Genomic DNA, 16,706 nt, shown 5'->3' with positions numbered 1-16,706 from the left:
GTGGGCCACTGGTGGGGAGTGTGCACAGCCAAGTAAGGAGCTCACAGCCTGCTGCTGTGGTGGATGCTGGGATGCCAGGGCTCCTGGGTTCTAACTCTGCTGCAGCAGGTATGTGCAGGACATTGGGCAAGTCCTTCCCAGGTCTGTGAACCTGGGATTCTGGGCTTCTGCCTAATGCTTGCTCCAGGCAGGCTGCAGCTGCATGCTGGAGAGGCATAGGCACTGGCTGGCCTGCCTATTTCCTGGCTCCAGCCTAAGCCCTTCAGAGTCACCTCCCCCACACATACTCACACTCAGGCCATAACTGGAGGTATATTTAGTAGACCACTGCCTGCAACATCAGCAGCCAGCCCTGAGGCCGGCCATGCTGACCACAGCACATGTGGTGACCACCACACCCAGAGGCCTAGCTGGGCCTCCTCCTTCCTCATCTCCTCACCCACTCCCAACTTCAACAACCCACCTGGCCCTCAAGCAGAGCAACATCAACTTACCGGGGGACCTCGGGGGCCAATGATGGACATTCCGGCATCCCCAGGGGCGCCCTGTGTGGCAGGGAGGAGGAAGAGAATGGAGGTGGAAGCAGGGGAGGAGTGGGAAAAAACAAACAAACAAACAAACAAATAAACAGCCAAGTGAGAGCCGGCAGGTGGGGCAGGGTGGGGCGGCCACCCAGAATGCAGAAATGGTGTGACTCCAGTATGGAAAGACCAAGCTGGACACCAGGGGATGAGGAGAAGAGCAGGAAGGCAAAAATGCACTCACCTTCTCGCCTGGCTGGCCCTTGACTCCCTGCGGTAGCCCAGTGCAACACAGGGTGCAGCAAGAGAGGCAGGGGGTGGGGGGAGAAAACAGGAGAAGAGTGAGAGTGAGGCACCAGCACAGCAATCCCTGCCGACAGCACAGGTCGTGACTGGGGGGAACCAAGCGAGAGGGATCCCTGTGAACCAGGAAACACAACAGGTGCTGACACGGCAGATCTCAGGTCCAATGAGCTCATTGAGTTCACTGCATAGAAGGCTGCAGCCTTCTGCCTAGGGTCAGCTCTAGCGGGCAGCATGTGAGAGAGATACCCTATCTAGTGCAGGCCTGCCTGTCTAAGGAGCCAAGGCCTTGCTGGCCTAGTCTACTTGCAGGGAAAAGCGTGGCTGGGGAGAGTGGGACAGAACTGGGCACCGAGCCCCATAAACCTGGAGCCGTTAAGGCTGGCCCTGAGTTGGAGGGAGCGGCTGGGGCTGTGAGTGGACAGAAAGCAAGGTACATCACATGCAAGGATGGAAGCCACTCAAAGGCTGTTAGGCAGTCACCCAGTACCCCTTCCTAGCCCCAGCAAATCCCTGCCCTGTCAAGGCCAGTGGTACCCCTTCTGGTGAAGCATGGAAATGACCCAAGCATTTCACACTCAGGGGCTCAGACCAGGGCCCCTACTGGGTAGCCAAATGGACCCATTGCCACATGGAAAATTGCAGCTGCAAGTGACTGGGAGATAGCCTTGTTAGAAAGGGCCACCTCCTGTGTCTGAGCCACCCTCCGTGCGTGAGAGGGAACTTCTTGGGGGGAGATGGGCAAGGGCTCAAGAAGGCAGGTGGGAAGGGGGCACATTTTACAGACACCCCCGCCCCAGCCCAGCAGCTGCCCTCAGGGAGCTTCCTGACAGCAACTGAGGAGCAGCTGGGACTCTGGGGTGCAACTGTTGGCTTGGGTACATCCAGCCTATGAATGCAGCCTTAATCTCCCATCCATAAAACAGGACCTTGGTGGAGCGGGGTATTGATGGGGAGTATAGGTGACTCAGACTTGCACTCAGTCCCTCCCACCCCCAAGAAAGGTTGGCTGACTACTGCATCCCATTTGGGTCCTGGTCATTGCTTGGGTTAATGAAAGGAAGCAGTGACAGGTTCCAGCAGCTTGCCCTAGTGCTCTTGTCTGGGGAAGAGTGAGAGGGTGTCCTGGGGTGGCTCTGCTGTTTGACATACAGGCCATGACCTGGAACCTGTGCCCTGATGCCTTGAGGGCCTCAACCTAAGATCAGATCCTCCTTAGAGCTGTGTTGTTCCCAGGGCCTGGGCTCGCTTGGGGACCTTGGTGAAGATGTTTTTCCTCTGAGTCTTGGGTTTCTCCTTGTAAAAACAGGATAGGAGCTGTGCTTCCTTCATGCAGTGTGTGAGGATCTTAGTGTGAAACCCAGCATGCAGTTAGCACGCGCAAGTGTTAGCACTCCTTTGATGCCTTTTATCAACCTCTCAACACACTAGGCCGGTAAATTCACTTAAGGTTACTACACCTGCCACACCTGGGCCCAAGGTCAATGCCAGCGCAAGAGGGGAGATTTGGAGGCAAAGCCAGGAATGACATGGGATGGTCAAGCAGTTGAGGGAGATCAGGAAAATGATGGCTGCTGGGATGATGCAAGTAAGATGAAGGGTGCAGGCCTGGCCATGCCTGAGACCAGGCTGGGTGGTGGTGAGATTGGTTATGGCATTCAGGGCCTTGGGCTGCTGCCTTCCAGTCCTGCACAGACCATCATCATCCCAAAGCCACCAGGAAGCGCTGAGTGCCAGCACCTCACAAGTTTCTGAAGCTCTTGGAAATCACTCTCCAAGCAGTCCCAGCCTACCTTCTCTAACTCCACCTTGCAGCTAACACAGGCTTAGTGGTCAGCTTCCCTAGAAAGCTCAAGAGGCCCAGGGAGGATCACGCCTGTCCTTACCATCTTTTAGTGCACCTGTCCACTAGCTCCAGTGAGGGAGAGGCTGGGTTGCCCACCCTGGGACAGTGTAAGAGTCATCATAATGTCAGGGCTCAGACCCTACTCTACCTACCACCCAGTAGCTGATGGAAAACAGCTTTGATGCAATGCACCTAGATTTTTCTGTTTATGGTACTCTCTGGAAAGTACAGAAGTTGCTTATCTGTGTGGGGCTGTGTTCCAAGACCTGAAGGGGATGCCTGCACCTGTTGATACCAAATCTGCACATGCTGAGTTCTCCTTGCACATACACACCTATGCTGAAGTTACATTAGACCCAGTACAACGTTATCAGCCATGACTAATAACAAAACAGAGCAATTCTAATACATTGTAATGAACGTGATGGGAATTTCAACTCTCTCTCAAAACGACTATCTATGTAGGTTTATGATTGGGCAAGGTTGCCCACAGGTAGCTGGAACTGCAGAGTTGGATGAATACTATGAAACTGAATGGCGAGGTTAAAAGGACTGGGCTCAAACTGTTTCCCTGTCTCTTCTTCATCCGAGGTAGCCTGGGGCTTGGGCAGATGAATAGGCTGAGCCTGGCCTGGACTTCCTGTTCAGGGCTGTGGTAGGCAGCACCTGGCCATGGTGTGCAGAATAGGCTGGCGTGGAGAAGCAAGCAGTGGCCACACGAGCAAGTACAAACAGGCCAACTCACCACACGTCCAGGCATCCCAAGAGCACCTTTCTCCCCCTGATGAAGGAGGCAGAAACAGTCAGAAGTGGCCAGAGCAAGGCCAGTGGGTCATGGGGGCTGGCCATGAACCTAGTGTGGGAACAGCCAGCCAACGCTGTGTGGGCAGTTGGGGCAACTTCTGGGTGATGTCCACATGTCCCATGGATGAGTTTTCTCTGTTGCTGTAGGGACCGTCCAGTAATGGCCATCCCTAAGGCTATCTGCCCTTAGAGTCTGAGGGCTTCAAAGATCCTGCCCCCTGACAGGTCTCTGGTAGCTATGGCCAGGGTGTGTCTGTCTCATCTTCACCTCAAGGCGTGGAACAGAGTGAGTGGTGGCCCCCATGTGACAGATGGGAGGCTGGATCACTGTCTAGGCCTATCCCCGCCAGAGCTGGGACAGAGATCCAAGGACCTTCCCCGCCCCCCCCGCCAGTCCTCCTTTAGTTGGCAGAAAGAACCGCATGCCATGTGGATCCGGCTGTGTCATGGGCTACAGAGCTTGGAGGGAAGCTTTGTTCAGCAGCCAGCATTACATCTTCACACGCTGGACATCTGCTTATTAAGTTTTGTTCCTCTCTCTTTCGATAGAAAACATTTTTTTGCAATCACTTGCATGCAGACATCATAAAAATCTGGGGTGGGGCCGCCTACGAGGACGGAAAGTAAGAGGGTGCTGAGAGCGGAATAGAGTTTGTCTGGCCCACCAGGTGGAGAGCTGGGCTCTGCAGTGAGAAATGTGTGGGCGTCTCTAGGGGTGACTCTACACGTGCTGATCCCTCTGAGGCAGGATGCCTCCAGCAACAACCAGCATCCCCAGGGGTGCATGGGGCACACTGGGAAGCAGCAACTGGCTTTGAGGTGCATCTATCAGTGGCATCTTTGAGCCGAAGGTTCTAATCTCCCACTGTACTCCTGTTGCCTCCTGAGTGGAAGCCTCTGCCTTGTGGAACTGCCATGGGTGGGCAGAGTGCGGGGACTGCAAGATGACACCTCCGAGAGGCTCACACCTCTGTAAGCGTCTAGTAGACAGCATCTACCAGTGCTGGGCCTTGCACGGTCACTGTGTGTGTGTTACACTGGCATGTCTGATGGCCAGTCTGCCCAGAGCTTTTGGGAAGTCACTCCAGGTCCCTTCAGCTGGTCAGTGACCTATGGACCCTGCTGTGAGCATCAGGCTGTGCGCATTGTCAGCTGTGACATCCCCATGTTTGGGCTTGTGAATGATATTGCAGGATGTGTGTTTCTGTTACTTTCTCATTCCTGTTGAAAAACTAATGTTCTTTGCAGTCCTGGCCATAAAATGCTCGGGTGAGGGGCAGGCCCAGAATGGCCAGAGACTGGAAAATATGTGCAGCGGCCCCTGCTCTGTGACTTTCCCGGGATGCTTTTTACAGGTGGATGTCGTAAGAAAGTACGCACAGGCTGCCCACGTCCACCTCGGTCATCTGGCTTCTCCCCTCCTTGGATTTCATGGGACCTGGTTCGCCCAAGGCTTCATTCTGGCTGGGAGGCCTCCCTTTTCCAAGGCTGAGCCTTCTTCCACATGTATATCATTAAGACAGACACGCTTGTGTGAATTCTAGAAGCTGTTGGAGCTGTTGAAAGGCTATGGGATAATTCACACTTCAAAGGGTGTCACTGAGTACGAGGAAGGCATAGAACATTCTACACTCAACATACAGGTGCCAGCCCCGAGTCCTTCTCCATGCCCACCTCTGCCCCTGTCTGGCTGTGGCATCTTGCCTGAATCACTCTCCATCCAGGCACCCGCAGAACCCTCAGCCAGGACTCTTGTCTCTGCCTCTGGTTAGGTGACACAGAAGGCTTTACAGGTATTTCTTTAAATCAAGCACAGACTTCAAGAAACAGGAGGATGGGGCCCACAGGTTTAGAGCCAAATCTGTCAGACAAGGTCTGTTGCCCAAATCTCAGTTTTCTCATCTACAAAATGGATATCGCACCTGTTATACTGAGATATTGAGCAAATCAAATGTATGAAGAATGGTCTGCCTGATGCTTGGCACCTATTAAGATTTTAACAACCAATGGTGTTATTTGTATGACTTCTACTTTTGTCCCATAGCCCTCCAAGGGACTTTCTCTGGAATTCAGAAGTGGTCACAGGGAAAAACAAAGGCTTTGAGTTTCCTCTTTTACTGGGACACAAGAGACAGTGGTCTTCAGTGGGCCAGTGGGCGGCCAGCCCCGCTAAGTCGCTGTTCCCTGCCAGCACTGGTAGGGTCTGTGTGCTGCAAGCCCCGTGCCCAGGGCCCCAGCATCTACAGCTGCAGTCTCGAGACTGCCCAGGTCTCAGAGAGTGACCTGCGCCCTGGGCTACCTACTAGAGACTCAGGGAACATGTTTGGGGGAGTCTCACAACAGATGTTCCACCACCCTCTCAGGAAGAGCATCTGAGAGAGATGCAAAGGTGAGAAAAAACACAAGTGACTTACCGGAAGTCCAGGCCTGCCAGTGGGACCCTGAAAGAAAGGGTGACAGATCAGGGTTGTTGGCACACCAATCTGATCAACAACACTGCCCGGGCCAGCTGCGGGGATGAGAAGAGGGGGAGCCTGGGCTCCACGAACCTCTAGAAGTTCATGAATAAAACAGGGCAGGGGAGGGAGGTCTTCCCTACTAAGCCTCCTTTCAGTTCCAACATTAAAGAAAGCCACTTAGCAGAGTCCTCCTCCAGGCCATGCATTGTGGAAGGTACAGGGATGGAGGCTGGGGATGCCCCGCTCCTGACTCCAGCTTCACCAAGGCTGTAGTCTCACCAGTGTACCCTCTCTGTCTTTCTGTCTGTCTCATGCCATGCTGACCTCGGCCTAAGAAAGGGCTGAGGGGCGGGGAGGAGGATGGGGGAAATTAGGGCTCCGTCTTCACCATCTCACCCCTAGAAGGCTGGCGCTGTAGGCTATACTTCAACCTGTTGCACCACAATGCCAGCTTCTGTGCCTGACTCTCAGCTCTGCCACTTATTTCTGAGGTGACCTTGAGTGAGCCTCTGTTTCCTCATCTTGAACATGGAGAACAATCATGACTTAGGCTCTAGGATTAGGTTAGCAAATACTCAGTAAATGCAAAGATTTCAGAAGAGAAGAGGATGGCAGGGGACAGCTATGGAATCGGCCTTGGCCTCTCCCTTCAGTGACCCGAGGTCCTACACAGCTCCTCTCCAGCCAAACCTGCAGCCCCCAAACAGAGGCAGATGTGGATGGAGGGGTATCTGCTGCAGGCTCTTCCCCCTGCAGGGCTACTGAAGCAACCAGGACATCTCTGATCCTGAGTGTGTCCCTGTCCTGTCGCTCTGCTTGCCTCTGCCCTCATAGCACCATGGTGCGAGCTTCCCAGGCAGAGATTATGCTGTGTGTTCCATGTGTATTCTCCTGGTGCTTGGAGGAGTGCTCAGCTTGGGGCCCCTTGGCCAGTGGATGGTGTGAAAGTCCGTGGTGGTGCAGCCTCCTGCTTTTTCACAAGCCTCCTGAAAGCAAAGCTTCTGTGCTCAGCTCTGGTTCTTTTGTTCATGACTCTCAGCCTGGCTTCCTAGGTCTCAGCATTGGCCCAGATGCAGGTCGGTGACTGCCCTCCCAACTCCTGGGAAGGGAATGGGCCAGGAGCAGAGTTTCAAGGCTGACTGCAAGCAGGAACACATGGGCCCTTAGCTCCTTCTGTCCTTGCCACACACCTCCAGCCATTCTGACAAGCACGTACCAGGGAAAGCGTGTTTGTATCCCTCTCAGCACCAGCTGGGGCACAGCCTACCACTGTCCTCATACAGATGAGGAAACCGAGGTACATAGACCCTAAGTAACTTGCCAAGGTCACCCAGCTGGAAGTGACGGTGGCAAGCCGTCTGGCTCCAGGGCTTATAGTCGCTTGGCCTGACACCTACCAAGTGGTAGCCAGTATCTTCTCAGGCATCATATTCAGCAGGGCTTGGCAGCTGGCATCAAATGTTGCCCTGTATTGCTCCAGGAAAACAGACTAAGAGATCTTCCTTCTTGCCTGGGTGATCTTTTCTGGTCTCATAACTCCCAGGATTAAGAAATTCTCCATTAACTAAGCCTGAGAAGGCCCCTAGAAGTCCACTTAAGCATCAGCTCTCATGACTTGACAGTGATCACTGGATTCTGTGGACAATGTGCTCATGGATTAGCAATGTTGGCTCTGGGTATCAGGAGCAGGATAGTGCTGGCCACAGCTGTGGTACCACATAAATGGGGTCCTGCTACAGTGTCAGTGCCTCCCTCATGGTTGCCTCCCCTCACACTGGCTAACAGAGCCAAGCCCCAGCTACATGCAGGGGGCAGTGCATGGGACTCTGGCTGGCCCTGGATGCTGGCCACAGGAAACAAAGGGGACAGGGCTGAGGAGGTGACCCGCACCTTGGCCGGCTTCCTGTTCCCTTCTTCTGCCTTGGGTTTCAGCCAGCACCGGGCCAAGATCCAGGGCTACTTTCAGCGTCAGCCTCCCAGTGGGGGTACCCCATGACTCACCTGGTGACCAGGTGGGCAGAGACTGTGGGACACATCCCTCTCCTCACTTGCCCCTTTACTGCAGGCTGCACAAGCGACAGGCAGTTCCCATCCTGGCCAGGGACAGTCCCTGGGTCAGGCCCATAGAGCTCTCAAGAGGATCTCTGTGTTGCACTAGAATCCAGAGTCCTGGATGGAGAAGCACCCCTCAACCGCCGTGTGGGACAGGTCGGCAGTCCTTTTCTGTGCCCAGCAGGTGGCTTTCCTAGTTGCTCGGGGTGCTCTATTTTAGAGGAATGATGCCAGGCACTGAGCTCTAACATCCTGAACATATTCTGATCTGTCTGCCCTACACCGGACTACTCAGCTGGGGGACCCTGTGGGCTCCTCAGCTTGGGTTCCAGGGCCTCGTTGGGCTCTTACAGGGATATGGGCTACTGGATTCCTTCACAGCAAGGCTGGGTGGGGTGGGGCCTCACTAAAGAAGGGCCAATGCCTAGGGGAAGATCTGATGCAGAGCTGTGCCTTTCCAGCTCCACTCCTGGGTGCCCCTGGGGCTTCAGCAAGCCTATCAAATACTGACTGCAGGAGCACAGGCTCAATTCTTGGATCCCTGAGGACATGGGGAGACGGCTCCTCTCGGGTTCTTTGATAACCACCCCATGTCAGGAGCCAGGCCAGGGGAGAATGACCTGCAACCTGGGACTGGCATGCTGTCCCCCAGTCTAACTGGCTGATGCTGCCCTTCCCTCCATGGCAGCACCTGCCGGGGCGACTTGACAAGAACAGAGCCACCCCGTTACCCCACCCACACAGGGGTGTGGACAGCACACTGCCCGTCTGCCCCTGGAGCTGCTGCCACCTGACCTACTTTCTGATTGGAAAGGCTAACTTTCAAGGAGTGGAGCCGAGGACAGGAGACCTCAGACCATTCCTGTTTCATGCTTGGAGAGTCTCTGGTTCCAGATACTTCTATGAAGGTGAGGGAAAGGGGTTGGTAAAATAGCCCTTCAGGATGAAATCTGGGGCCTGCTTCACCCTGGAAGTGCAGAGGGCTTGGAGTGCTGGACAATGGAGTGATCATCCTGGAGGAACCAACACTCTCCCCGCAACACACACCCGCTGTCCAAGTACCCACAGGGGCCCCCTTGCAGTGTGGGGCCCAGCTGTCAGTACCCCACCGGTTACCAGCAGGAGACACAGGCCTCTCAGATGCACGAGGCTGACTGCATCCTGAGTACTTACAGGAGGTCCTGAAAGAGAGGGAGAAAGCTAGAGTCAGTGTCCCTGCAAGGGGCGTGGCAGAGAGAGGCCGCCTTAGAAGTGGCGTCCAAGAATTCCATAACAGAGGGATTTCCATCTGGTCCTCAAAGTTTGGATTTTCCTGGCCCACTTTCCCCAGCATAATCTCTTCCCCCTCTATTTAATCTCCATATTTTCGTGACAGGATGAGAAATCCAGAACCTGCTGGAGACCAAGCCTAGGTTCCCAGACCTCAGTTCTCCCTACCCCCTGCCCAACACAGAACAGGGGCTCTCATGTTCAAGGTTGCTGTGCACAACATGGACATGGGGGTGTATTGAGCAAGGGCCAAAGATAGGAGGATGGTTTGTGGCTCCTGGCACCACTCTCTCCCATCTCCCTTCCCCCTCCAATTTCAGGCAGAAGGAGCCGAGGCCAGGAGAGCGGGAGGGATGGAGGCCGCTTGCCGGTTTCCCTGCCCGATGTCTATCACACTGCCCTGGTTTCTGCTGGGCTTTGAGTCAGGCCCTCTATCCCTCGGGTCTGCTGCCCACAATCGTCCTCCCACCTCCCACAGGCCTCAGTAGCAGTCCTATCTCATTACTGGCAAGAGCCAAGCATTGCAAATCCAAGTGTTCCGAAGAGGGAGCAAGGGAGGGCGGGCAGAGAAGCGCCTGGAGACGAGAGACTAGAAGGCATCTCTGTGTGTGGAACATGAGCCTTGCAGCCCCACCGCCCTGGGGCTCCCAGCTGGGCTGGGGGCGCCTGCCCGGCCCCTGGTGACCTGGCCGCAGTATCTCAGCCACTGCTTCTTTTATGTGTGGCCAATAATGACCGCCTGTGTCTCCCTGGCCGCTGCTGGCATCTCCCACACAGCTTCCTCCTCCCCTCGAGCATCTGCCTGTTTCTCTGTCCTGGCCCCATCCAGGAGGAAGTGGCCTCCGTCACGCTGGCTGCTGTCAAGTCATCATGTGAAAGGGAACAGAATGTCTCAAGTTAAAAACAAACAGACTGAAAGTCCAGAAAGGTAGAATGGCTGGGACAGCCTAACCCAGGCAGGTTCCAGGCTCCAGAGCAGGAGCGTGGCAAAAGGAGGAAGACATCTAGGCCCGAGCAAGCCTAGGGAGAAGGAAATGTCACCCAGAATCTGAAAATATCCCGAGTTTAGCCTGCCAGAAGAGGTTGTGCCTACTGGCCCGGAGAAGAGGCGGCAACACAAGAAGCAGGCGGGTGACCATGTGCAGGCCATGGTGAGGATTGGCGGGGCTGCCACATGGAATGCAGATGCCCTGGGAGTGAGGCCAGGCTTTGGGGCATCTGTGAGGACACACGCTGCAGCTCGGGTGCGGCCTTGTCCATGCCTTGTAGGCTCAGCTGCATAGGTTACACTGACGGGAATGAGGAGGTTGATGCTGACAGGGCACTTGGACCTCAGCTGGTGCCAGCAAAGCAGGTGGTGGGGTCCAGCCCTAGTGGCAGTAACTCTCCCGAGGGTGTCAAGGGTTTTTGTACCACTGCTGCCGCTGGTACACACACCTCTGTGGTCCTCACTAAGCTTTTGCCCTTGCAGAGGAAGCTGTCACCCCACTTTACAGAGGAGGAGATGCAGGCACAGAAAGGGTGAATGGCATCCTAACGCCACTTGGCTAAGGATTGGTGGAGCTCCTGTACCCTTCTGTGCAGCATCAGGAGTGGGACCAGAACCCAATCTTGCTTTCCTGCCCAGGGTCTTGCTAACAAGCCACACCTTCTCTTATATAGCTGGCTCTGCTGCCATCTGACACATCGACTTTATCAGGAACCAAAACACCTCACTTCTTATGCACCTGCTAATGGGTCCTGGTAGGGGGCAGGGAGGGGGACCTATTCCTTGCAATGGAGAGAGCTGAGATGACTGTCCTCCTTGGAAGCCTGCTGGGGGCTCCCAAGTGAGAGGCCTTAGCTATAGCCCCATGAGAGGACTTTCTGCCCCAGATCTTCCTCCCGACCTCACCAGTTTCTTATTGCTCCTCTCCAGGAACCTGGCCTACATCCTCCAAGCAAGGTAGCCTTGTTCCCTTTAAATGGACATGGACAGGAAGGAGCTTGACAAAGAATCCTGGCATAACCTTCTGGATGGCCTTTCACTCATTCTAACACCATTTGACCAATGCCTGCTGAGTGTTGGTCCCTGGGCTGGGCTGTAATGGTTGTGGAAAGATGAATGAGACAGGCCACTGCCCTCGGAGGAAGGAAAAGCTCATTTTGCAAGCACCTGCCAGTCCCACTGCGAAGCTTTGGTGACAGGGAGACGAATCACTGATTTCCTCCTGCTGAGAAGTCCACGGTCTCCTACGTGAGAAAGCTGGAAAGTATCCAGAGAAGAGAGCCGACACAGAGGAGGGCTGCAGGGAGAGAAATCTGCCATGGGAGGGGTCCTTCCTTCCTCCCACAGCATCTTCTGAGCTGAGGGAGGCACAAGGCCAAGTGTGGCGATCATAGCACTGTACTTGCTCCTTACAAGGACTGGGTGAGGTAGCTAGGGTTGTCATTTCCATGTCATGGATGCTGAACCTGAGGCTTAAAGGTGAAGCAATATACCCAAGTGGGTCTGCCTACCTTAAGTAGTAGTACTTGGCTAATTTTTTTTAATTAGTTTAGTTTTTAGATTTAATTTCCCTATGGTAGAGCCTGGATTTGAACTTTGAGGCCTTTGTTCTCCAGGCTGGAGGTCATGAAAGTCCCAAGGGGCGGGCAGCCCCATCCCCACAGGCTCAGCCCACCTCCGGGCCTCTGGGTCCAGTCCTGGTCCTGGGCAGGGGCAGGAAGGGTCACAGGTGCTCCCAACTCCACGTCCTGCCCCCATGTGATGGCAGAGTTCTGGCAGCTGGGGTCCTAGCTGGGGGTTTGCTGCCAGGCTGCCCACAGCTGACCACCTGCCGCTTGGATCAGCCTCGTGCCTGGCTCATCCATCTGTTTCAGAGCAGTTGCTCTGTATGCCTGCTTTTCTTGGACCCTTAGAGTGATTACCAAGACCTGTCCCGCTTTGCCTGCTGGAACAGGGTTCTAACTGGAGGTAACTTCACCTCCTTCCAGGGCGTGGTGAACAGGCCTGGAGATGTTTTTGATCTCCACAACTGGGGTGTTGCTACTGGCCTCCTGTGGGAACAGACCACAGATGCTGCTTCCAGACAGTGCACCCAAGTCGGCCCCGGTTGTCAGTGGTGCTGACAACAAGATGCCCTGCCCCAATAGGACACTACCTTGCAGTGCCCATAGATCACACCCTGCTCAGGCTATGCGGACAAGGCTCTGCTCTCTCCCAACCTGTGCTTTGCTAACTTTTAGGATCTGGCTCCTTGGTAGTTAGGCCTGCCCTACCTCCGCACGAGACCTTGTCCATTCTTGCATGCAGCATGTGTTTTATGCATGTTGTCCAACCACCCTAGTGAGGTAGCCTTGGCTTATCTCCAAAAAGTCAAGGCCTAGAGAGCTTAAGGGTTGTGTTCAAGGTCACAGAGCTCCCATGCACCCAAGTGGATACCCCCACAGGAGCACAGTTGGCTGGGGAAGCAAATGTGGGAGAAACAAAGGGTCAAGTTCAGCCTCGAAGAGGGTAAAGAAGGGAAAGAGGAAGAGCTTCAAGGCCGATAGGAGCAGGTGCAACAGCCGGTGCTTAGCAAACTTCAGGGCAATCTCTTGAGATCGACATCAGAGACAACAAGCCAAACTCTGTCTTCCAGCCCCACAGCAAAACTCCAACCACAGAAGGGTGAATTTCTGGGAATGATCCAGAAATCTGCAACTGAGGCCCTGGATGCATGTCTGACAAAGCACTTCCTCCTACAAACCAACTCCCATTTTATGTATGAGGAAACTGAGGCTCAGAGAAGGGAACTGTCTGTCTATGGCTCATCACTGGCTGGCAAATGATGCTGAATCCTAGTTCAGGGTACTCCTCCCATAAGAGCCCACCACAGGCAGAGCTTCACTGTGCTGCAGGAGGGTTCACATTCCTTAGAGGCTACAGGATCGTCAGAGCTGACAGACACACAACCTTGTGAAAGCCAAGCGCTCACTTCTCTTCCCATCTTGGTGTTCTGTGCCTTTGCGTGGGTGTGGTGGCAGTGTGCCCACCCCAGAAACTGTCCGAGACTACAAAGCTCAGATTTGGACCAGTGTGCTATCACTATGCCACAGGCACAGAAAAGCCTTTCCAACCCAGGTCGACAGAGGACACACATCTCCATACTTCCTACTCCTACACTCACGGCAGACATGGCTAATCAATCACAGTGACTTTTCTTCCTCACTGAGAGCAGGCAAGGTTCCACAAGTCCTTCCAACACAATCCCCATCTGTCAGCAGGAACTGGCCCTTGAGAGGGAACCTCTTAGTCATCATGGAACTAGAGCCATCGGCGGGGGGCGGGTAAAGGGGGTGGTGAGACACTGAGGAAGGAGGTTGGGAAGCACAAGGGCCCTGCTCTGATTTAATCAGGCACGGCTGAGTCTAGGGTGATGGGAGTGGTGCTGACAGAGACGGAGTGGGGCAGACTTGGTGCTCTGGACTCCCCCAGACACATGTTATAGCAGATGGAGGCCTTGACAGCTGTAAAACCTGCACAGAGACTGGCAGGGGTGGAAAGAGGGGTGTGAGCAAAGAAGGGGCACAGGCAGAAAGATCCCCTTAGCTTGGTTCAAGTTCTGGGCCCAGAAACCCATCCCCCACTCCCAGATGGCCTGCATTACCTCCCTGGCCATGCTTGTGCCCATACCACACCTGCAGTCCCTGGCAGGCCTCACAAAAGGTGGACTTCCATTTAGATGGGACACCCCTGTCCAGTTCCAGGGGCTCCTGAGCAAATCCTCCCTGCAGTCTAGAGGCTTTCCCCTTGCTGGCCTTGACCTCTATCCCATTTGTCTCCTGACTGTGGCTATGGGCTGGGGGAAATTCATGGGGTGCCCTGTGGCAGGTTCCCCTCAACAGCCATTCTCCCCTTTCCCTTTCCAATGGACCTTGATTTTTATCCAGCCTCTGCCCATTTAGCAGCAGAATCCCAGACATGGCTGGAGGAGGATGGAGAGAAGGTGAAAGGCTGGAGCCAGGGACCCTTAGGAAGATGGCCCTAGGGAGGGTTGGTTGGAGCAAGCCAAGGGCATTGCCTTCAACCCAGGAAGAGTAGCCCAAAAGCTGTTGGAAATGGCTGTGGGTGGAGAGGAGGAGGAAGTCAGTATGAGGGACCTGGCTGCAGGGCTCTGCCCATGGCAAGGAAGTCAATGCCCAGACCCTGGCAGGATGAATCACGACTGACCACAAGAACCTGTGTCCCCCTTAACCCCATCTAGCAGTAATCCTGGGAAAATGCAGAGCAAGGGCAGAGGGTCCCATTCTGGCTCCCAGTAAGCATGAAGGCTAAGGATCACACCGCAAGGATGTTTTCCTCAGCCGTCAGCAGAAGGTGGGGACCTGAGAGCCAAGCTGAGTGCAGCCTTGGGAGGGAAAGAACAGCTGAGCCTCTGGATGCAGGAACTGCGGCCCCTGCATGCTCCCTTGTCCCTGGTTCCAATTTCTGCAGCTCCAGTTGCCTGCAGGCAAACAAGGTTTGAAAACACTAGGTGGAAAATTCCAGAAGAGTACATCAGTTTTGCATTAAGCACTGCTGAGTTGTGTGGGTTTTTGGTCCTCCCTGTCAGAGACCTCTGTCCAGGTATTTGCGTTCTTCACACTGCCCACCCATCATTCACCTGGGAGCTATCTTGGATGCTAGGTCCCCTACCCCAACATCACATGCGTGTGTTCCAGTAACTTTCATTTTACTTAACAATGGACCCAAAATATCAGACTAGTGATGTTGGCCATTTATTCCAGTGTCTTGGTAGAACTATTACTTTATTACTGCTTATTGCTGCGTAGGTATGTGTGTATGGGGCATGGGGTGGTGAGAAGAAAACAAAGAACAGGTGCAGAAGTGCACAAGATTTCAGGCATCCACAGGAGGTATTAGGTTGGACCTGTATGGTAAGGGTGGCACTGCACCATCAGAAACACCTGCTGAAGCCAGTTTGGTGGTGGCGGCGGGGGGGGGGGGTTGTATGGGGCACTGTGGAAGTCAGAGACACCGCACCTGCGGGCTTCCTCTCCAGCTCAGGAGCTACCCCACCTGAGTTCTCTCTCACCCTATCTTTGGGCACATGAAGCTGTTGCAACTGTTCCCTAGAGCCTGGCTCACCTGCTGGGCACCCCACCTACTGCTCCATCCAGGCTTCTCAGACTAAGCCAGGGAACACCCTACTCCTACTCTGGTCCCCACACTGCTTACCCTCAGTTCCAGGCCCCTCACTCTGTCTTCTGTCCAGATGACAGCAGAGTTTGTTGACCCTGGAGTGACGGTGACCTCTCTCTAGCCACCCCACATTAGACCCCACTCTCATGCAGGCTCCTGCCAGGGGTGCAGTATGGCTGGACTGGGCCCATCCCACAGATACTTTTTTACCTTTGCTTGTCTGAGCCACAAAACTATGCTGGAATACAGCAATGAGAGTCAGCAGCTACAGAGAGAAAGTACGGTTCTGAACCTTCCAGAAAATTTTTGGCAAATTGCAGCCTCCTCCTCCGGCTTCATTCCCCTGAGCAGCTGTCCTGCCTGTGGACCTTTGCCAGCAGCCAGCAATGGATCTATAAGCAGTAAGGGGTCTTAACAAGATCCCTCTTGTGCCAGCTCCAGCCTTGGGTCCCGAGCCAGGGCTTGCTTCCTGCCATGAGCGTGTCACACAGGTCCCCACGGGAGGACAAGCCTCAGGCACTCACTCTGACCCAGGGCTTTTTCCTGCTCCTGGATCCCACCACTGTACCCGCTGTTCCTGTACAGGTGCTGAACTGGGAGCTCAGACGTCATCTCAAGGCCCTGTGAGGTCACTGCAGGAGCAGAGAGCAATGGGTCACACGCTGGAGCAAGCCAGTTCTGGACACATCACTCTTCCCTCCCTAGAGGCCTGGGAGAGATGGCAGGCTTTGTGAATCTTGTTGCAATAACACAGGTGTCGCTAGGGGTGAGGGGGTGGAAATGGATGGGCTTGTGAATTTCCAGTCACAGTGATTAACAGCTCCTGTTGGCTGGTTCCATGCCATCATGGTCTGCGCATGAGCTGTCACCAGTGCCTCCCCAAGTTCCCAGAGCACCTAAGCCCCTCCCACGCTTCACAGCAGTCCTGCTAACCACATGCAACAGATGAAGACACTGAGGCACACAGAGGAAGCCAGGTGTGGCTGTAGTCCCCCACCACCCTCACAGGCAGGCCGGGCACTGTCACTGCCCCATTTTGTGAGGGGGTGGGTGCAGTACAGAGAAGCTAAGTCATCTGGCCAAGGCCACACAGCCAGCATTTGCAATCATCGACACTCTGAAGTGTCTGCCTTTATTGCTTCAGCTGTGAAAGCAAGTGAAGGGTGATCAGCCCTGGGTGGGCGGAGGGAAGATGGCAAGCTGCTGAGAAGGGACATCTGCAGCTGCGCCTTTCAAGTCCCTCTGAGGATGGGGTGGCCTAACCCGAGACCCCTCTCAGCTCCTTC

At 54.6% G+C, this 16,706-nt stretch overlaps 1 protein-coding gene across 1 annotated transcript in view; it reads right to left on the bottom strand.

The window, feature by feature from the left end:
• COL13A1 (collagen type XIII alpha 1 chain) overlaps positions 1-16,706 on the bottom strand; it is a 171,127-nt gene that overhangs the window by 109,818 nt on the left and 44,603 nt on the right. Inside the window, exons 3-7 of the mRNA XM_040976045.1 lie at positions 9,159-9,166; positions 5,889-5,915; positions 3,416-3,451; positions 766-792; positions 495-545 (exon numbers count right to left, since the gene is read on the bottom strand). Coding sequence (XP_040831979.1) covers positions 495-545; positions 766-792; positions 3,416-3,451; positions 5,889-5,915; positions 9,159-9,166 — 149 coding nt within the window. The remainder of the gene's footprint in view (positions 1-494; positions 546-765; positions 793-3,415; positions 3,452-5,888; positions 5,916-9,158; positions 9,167-16,706) is intronic.

This window comes from Ochotona curzoniae, unplaced genomic scaffold (assembly GCF_017591425.1).
Source record: "Ochotona curzoniae isolate NIBS_2020 unplaced genomic scaffold, NIBS_Ocur_1.0 contig_2692, whole genome shotgun sequence".
Classification (NCBI taxonomy): Eukaryota; Metazoa; Chordata; class Mammalia; order Lagomorpha; family Ochotonidae; genus Ochotona; species Ochotona curzoniae.
This window is presented reverse-complemented; position numbering and strand designations above follow the sequence as displayed.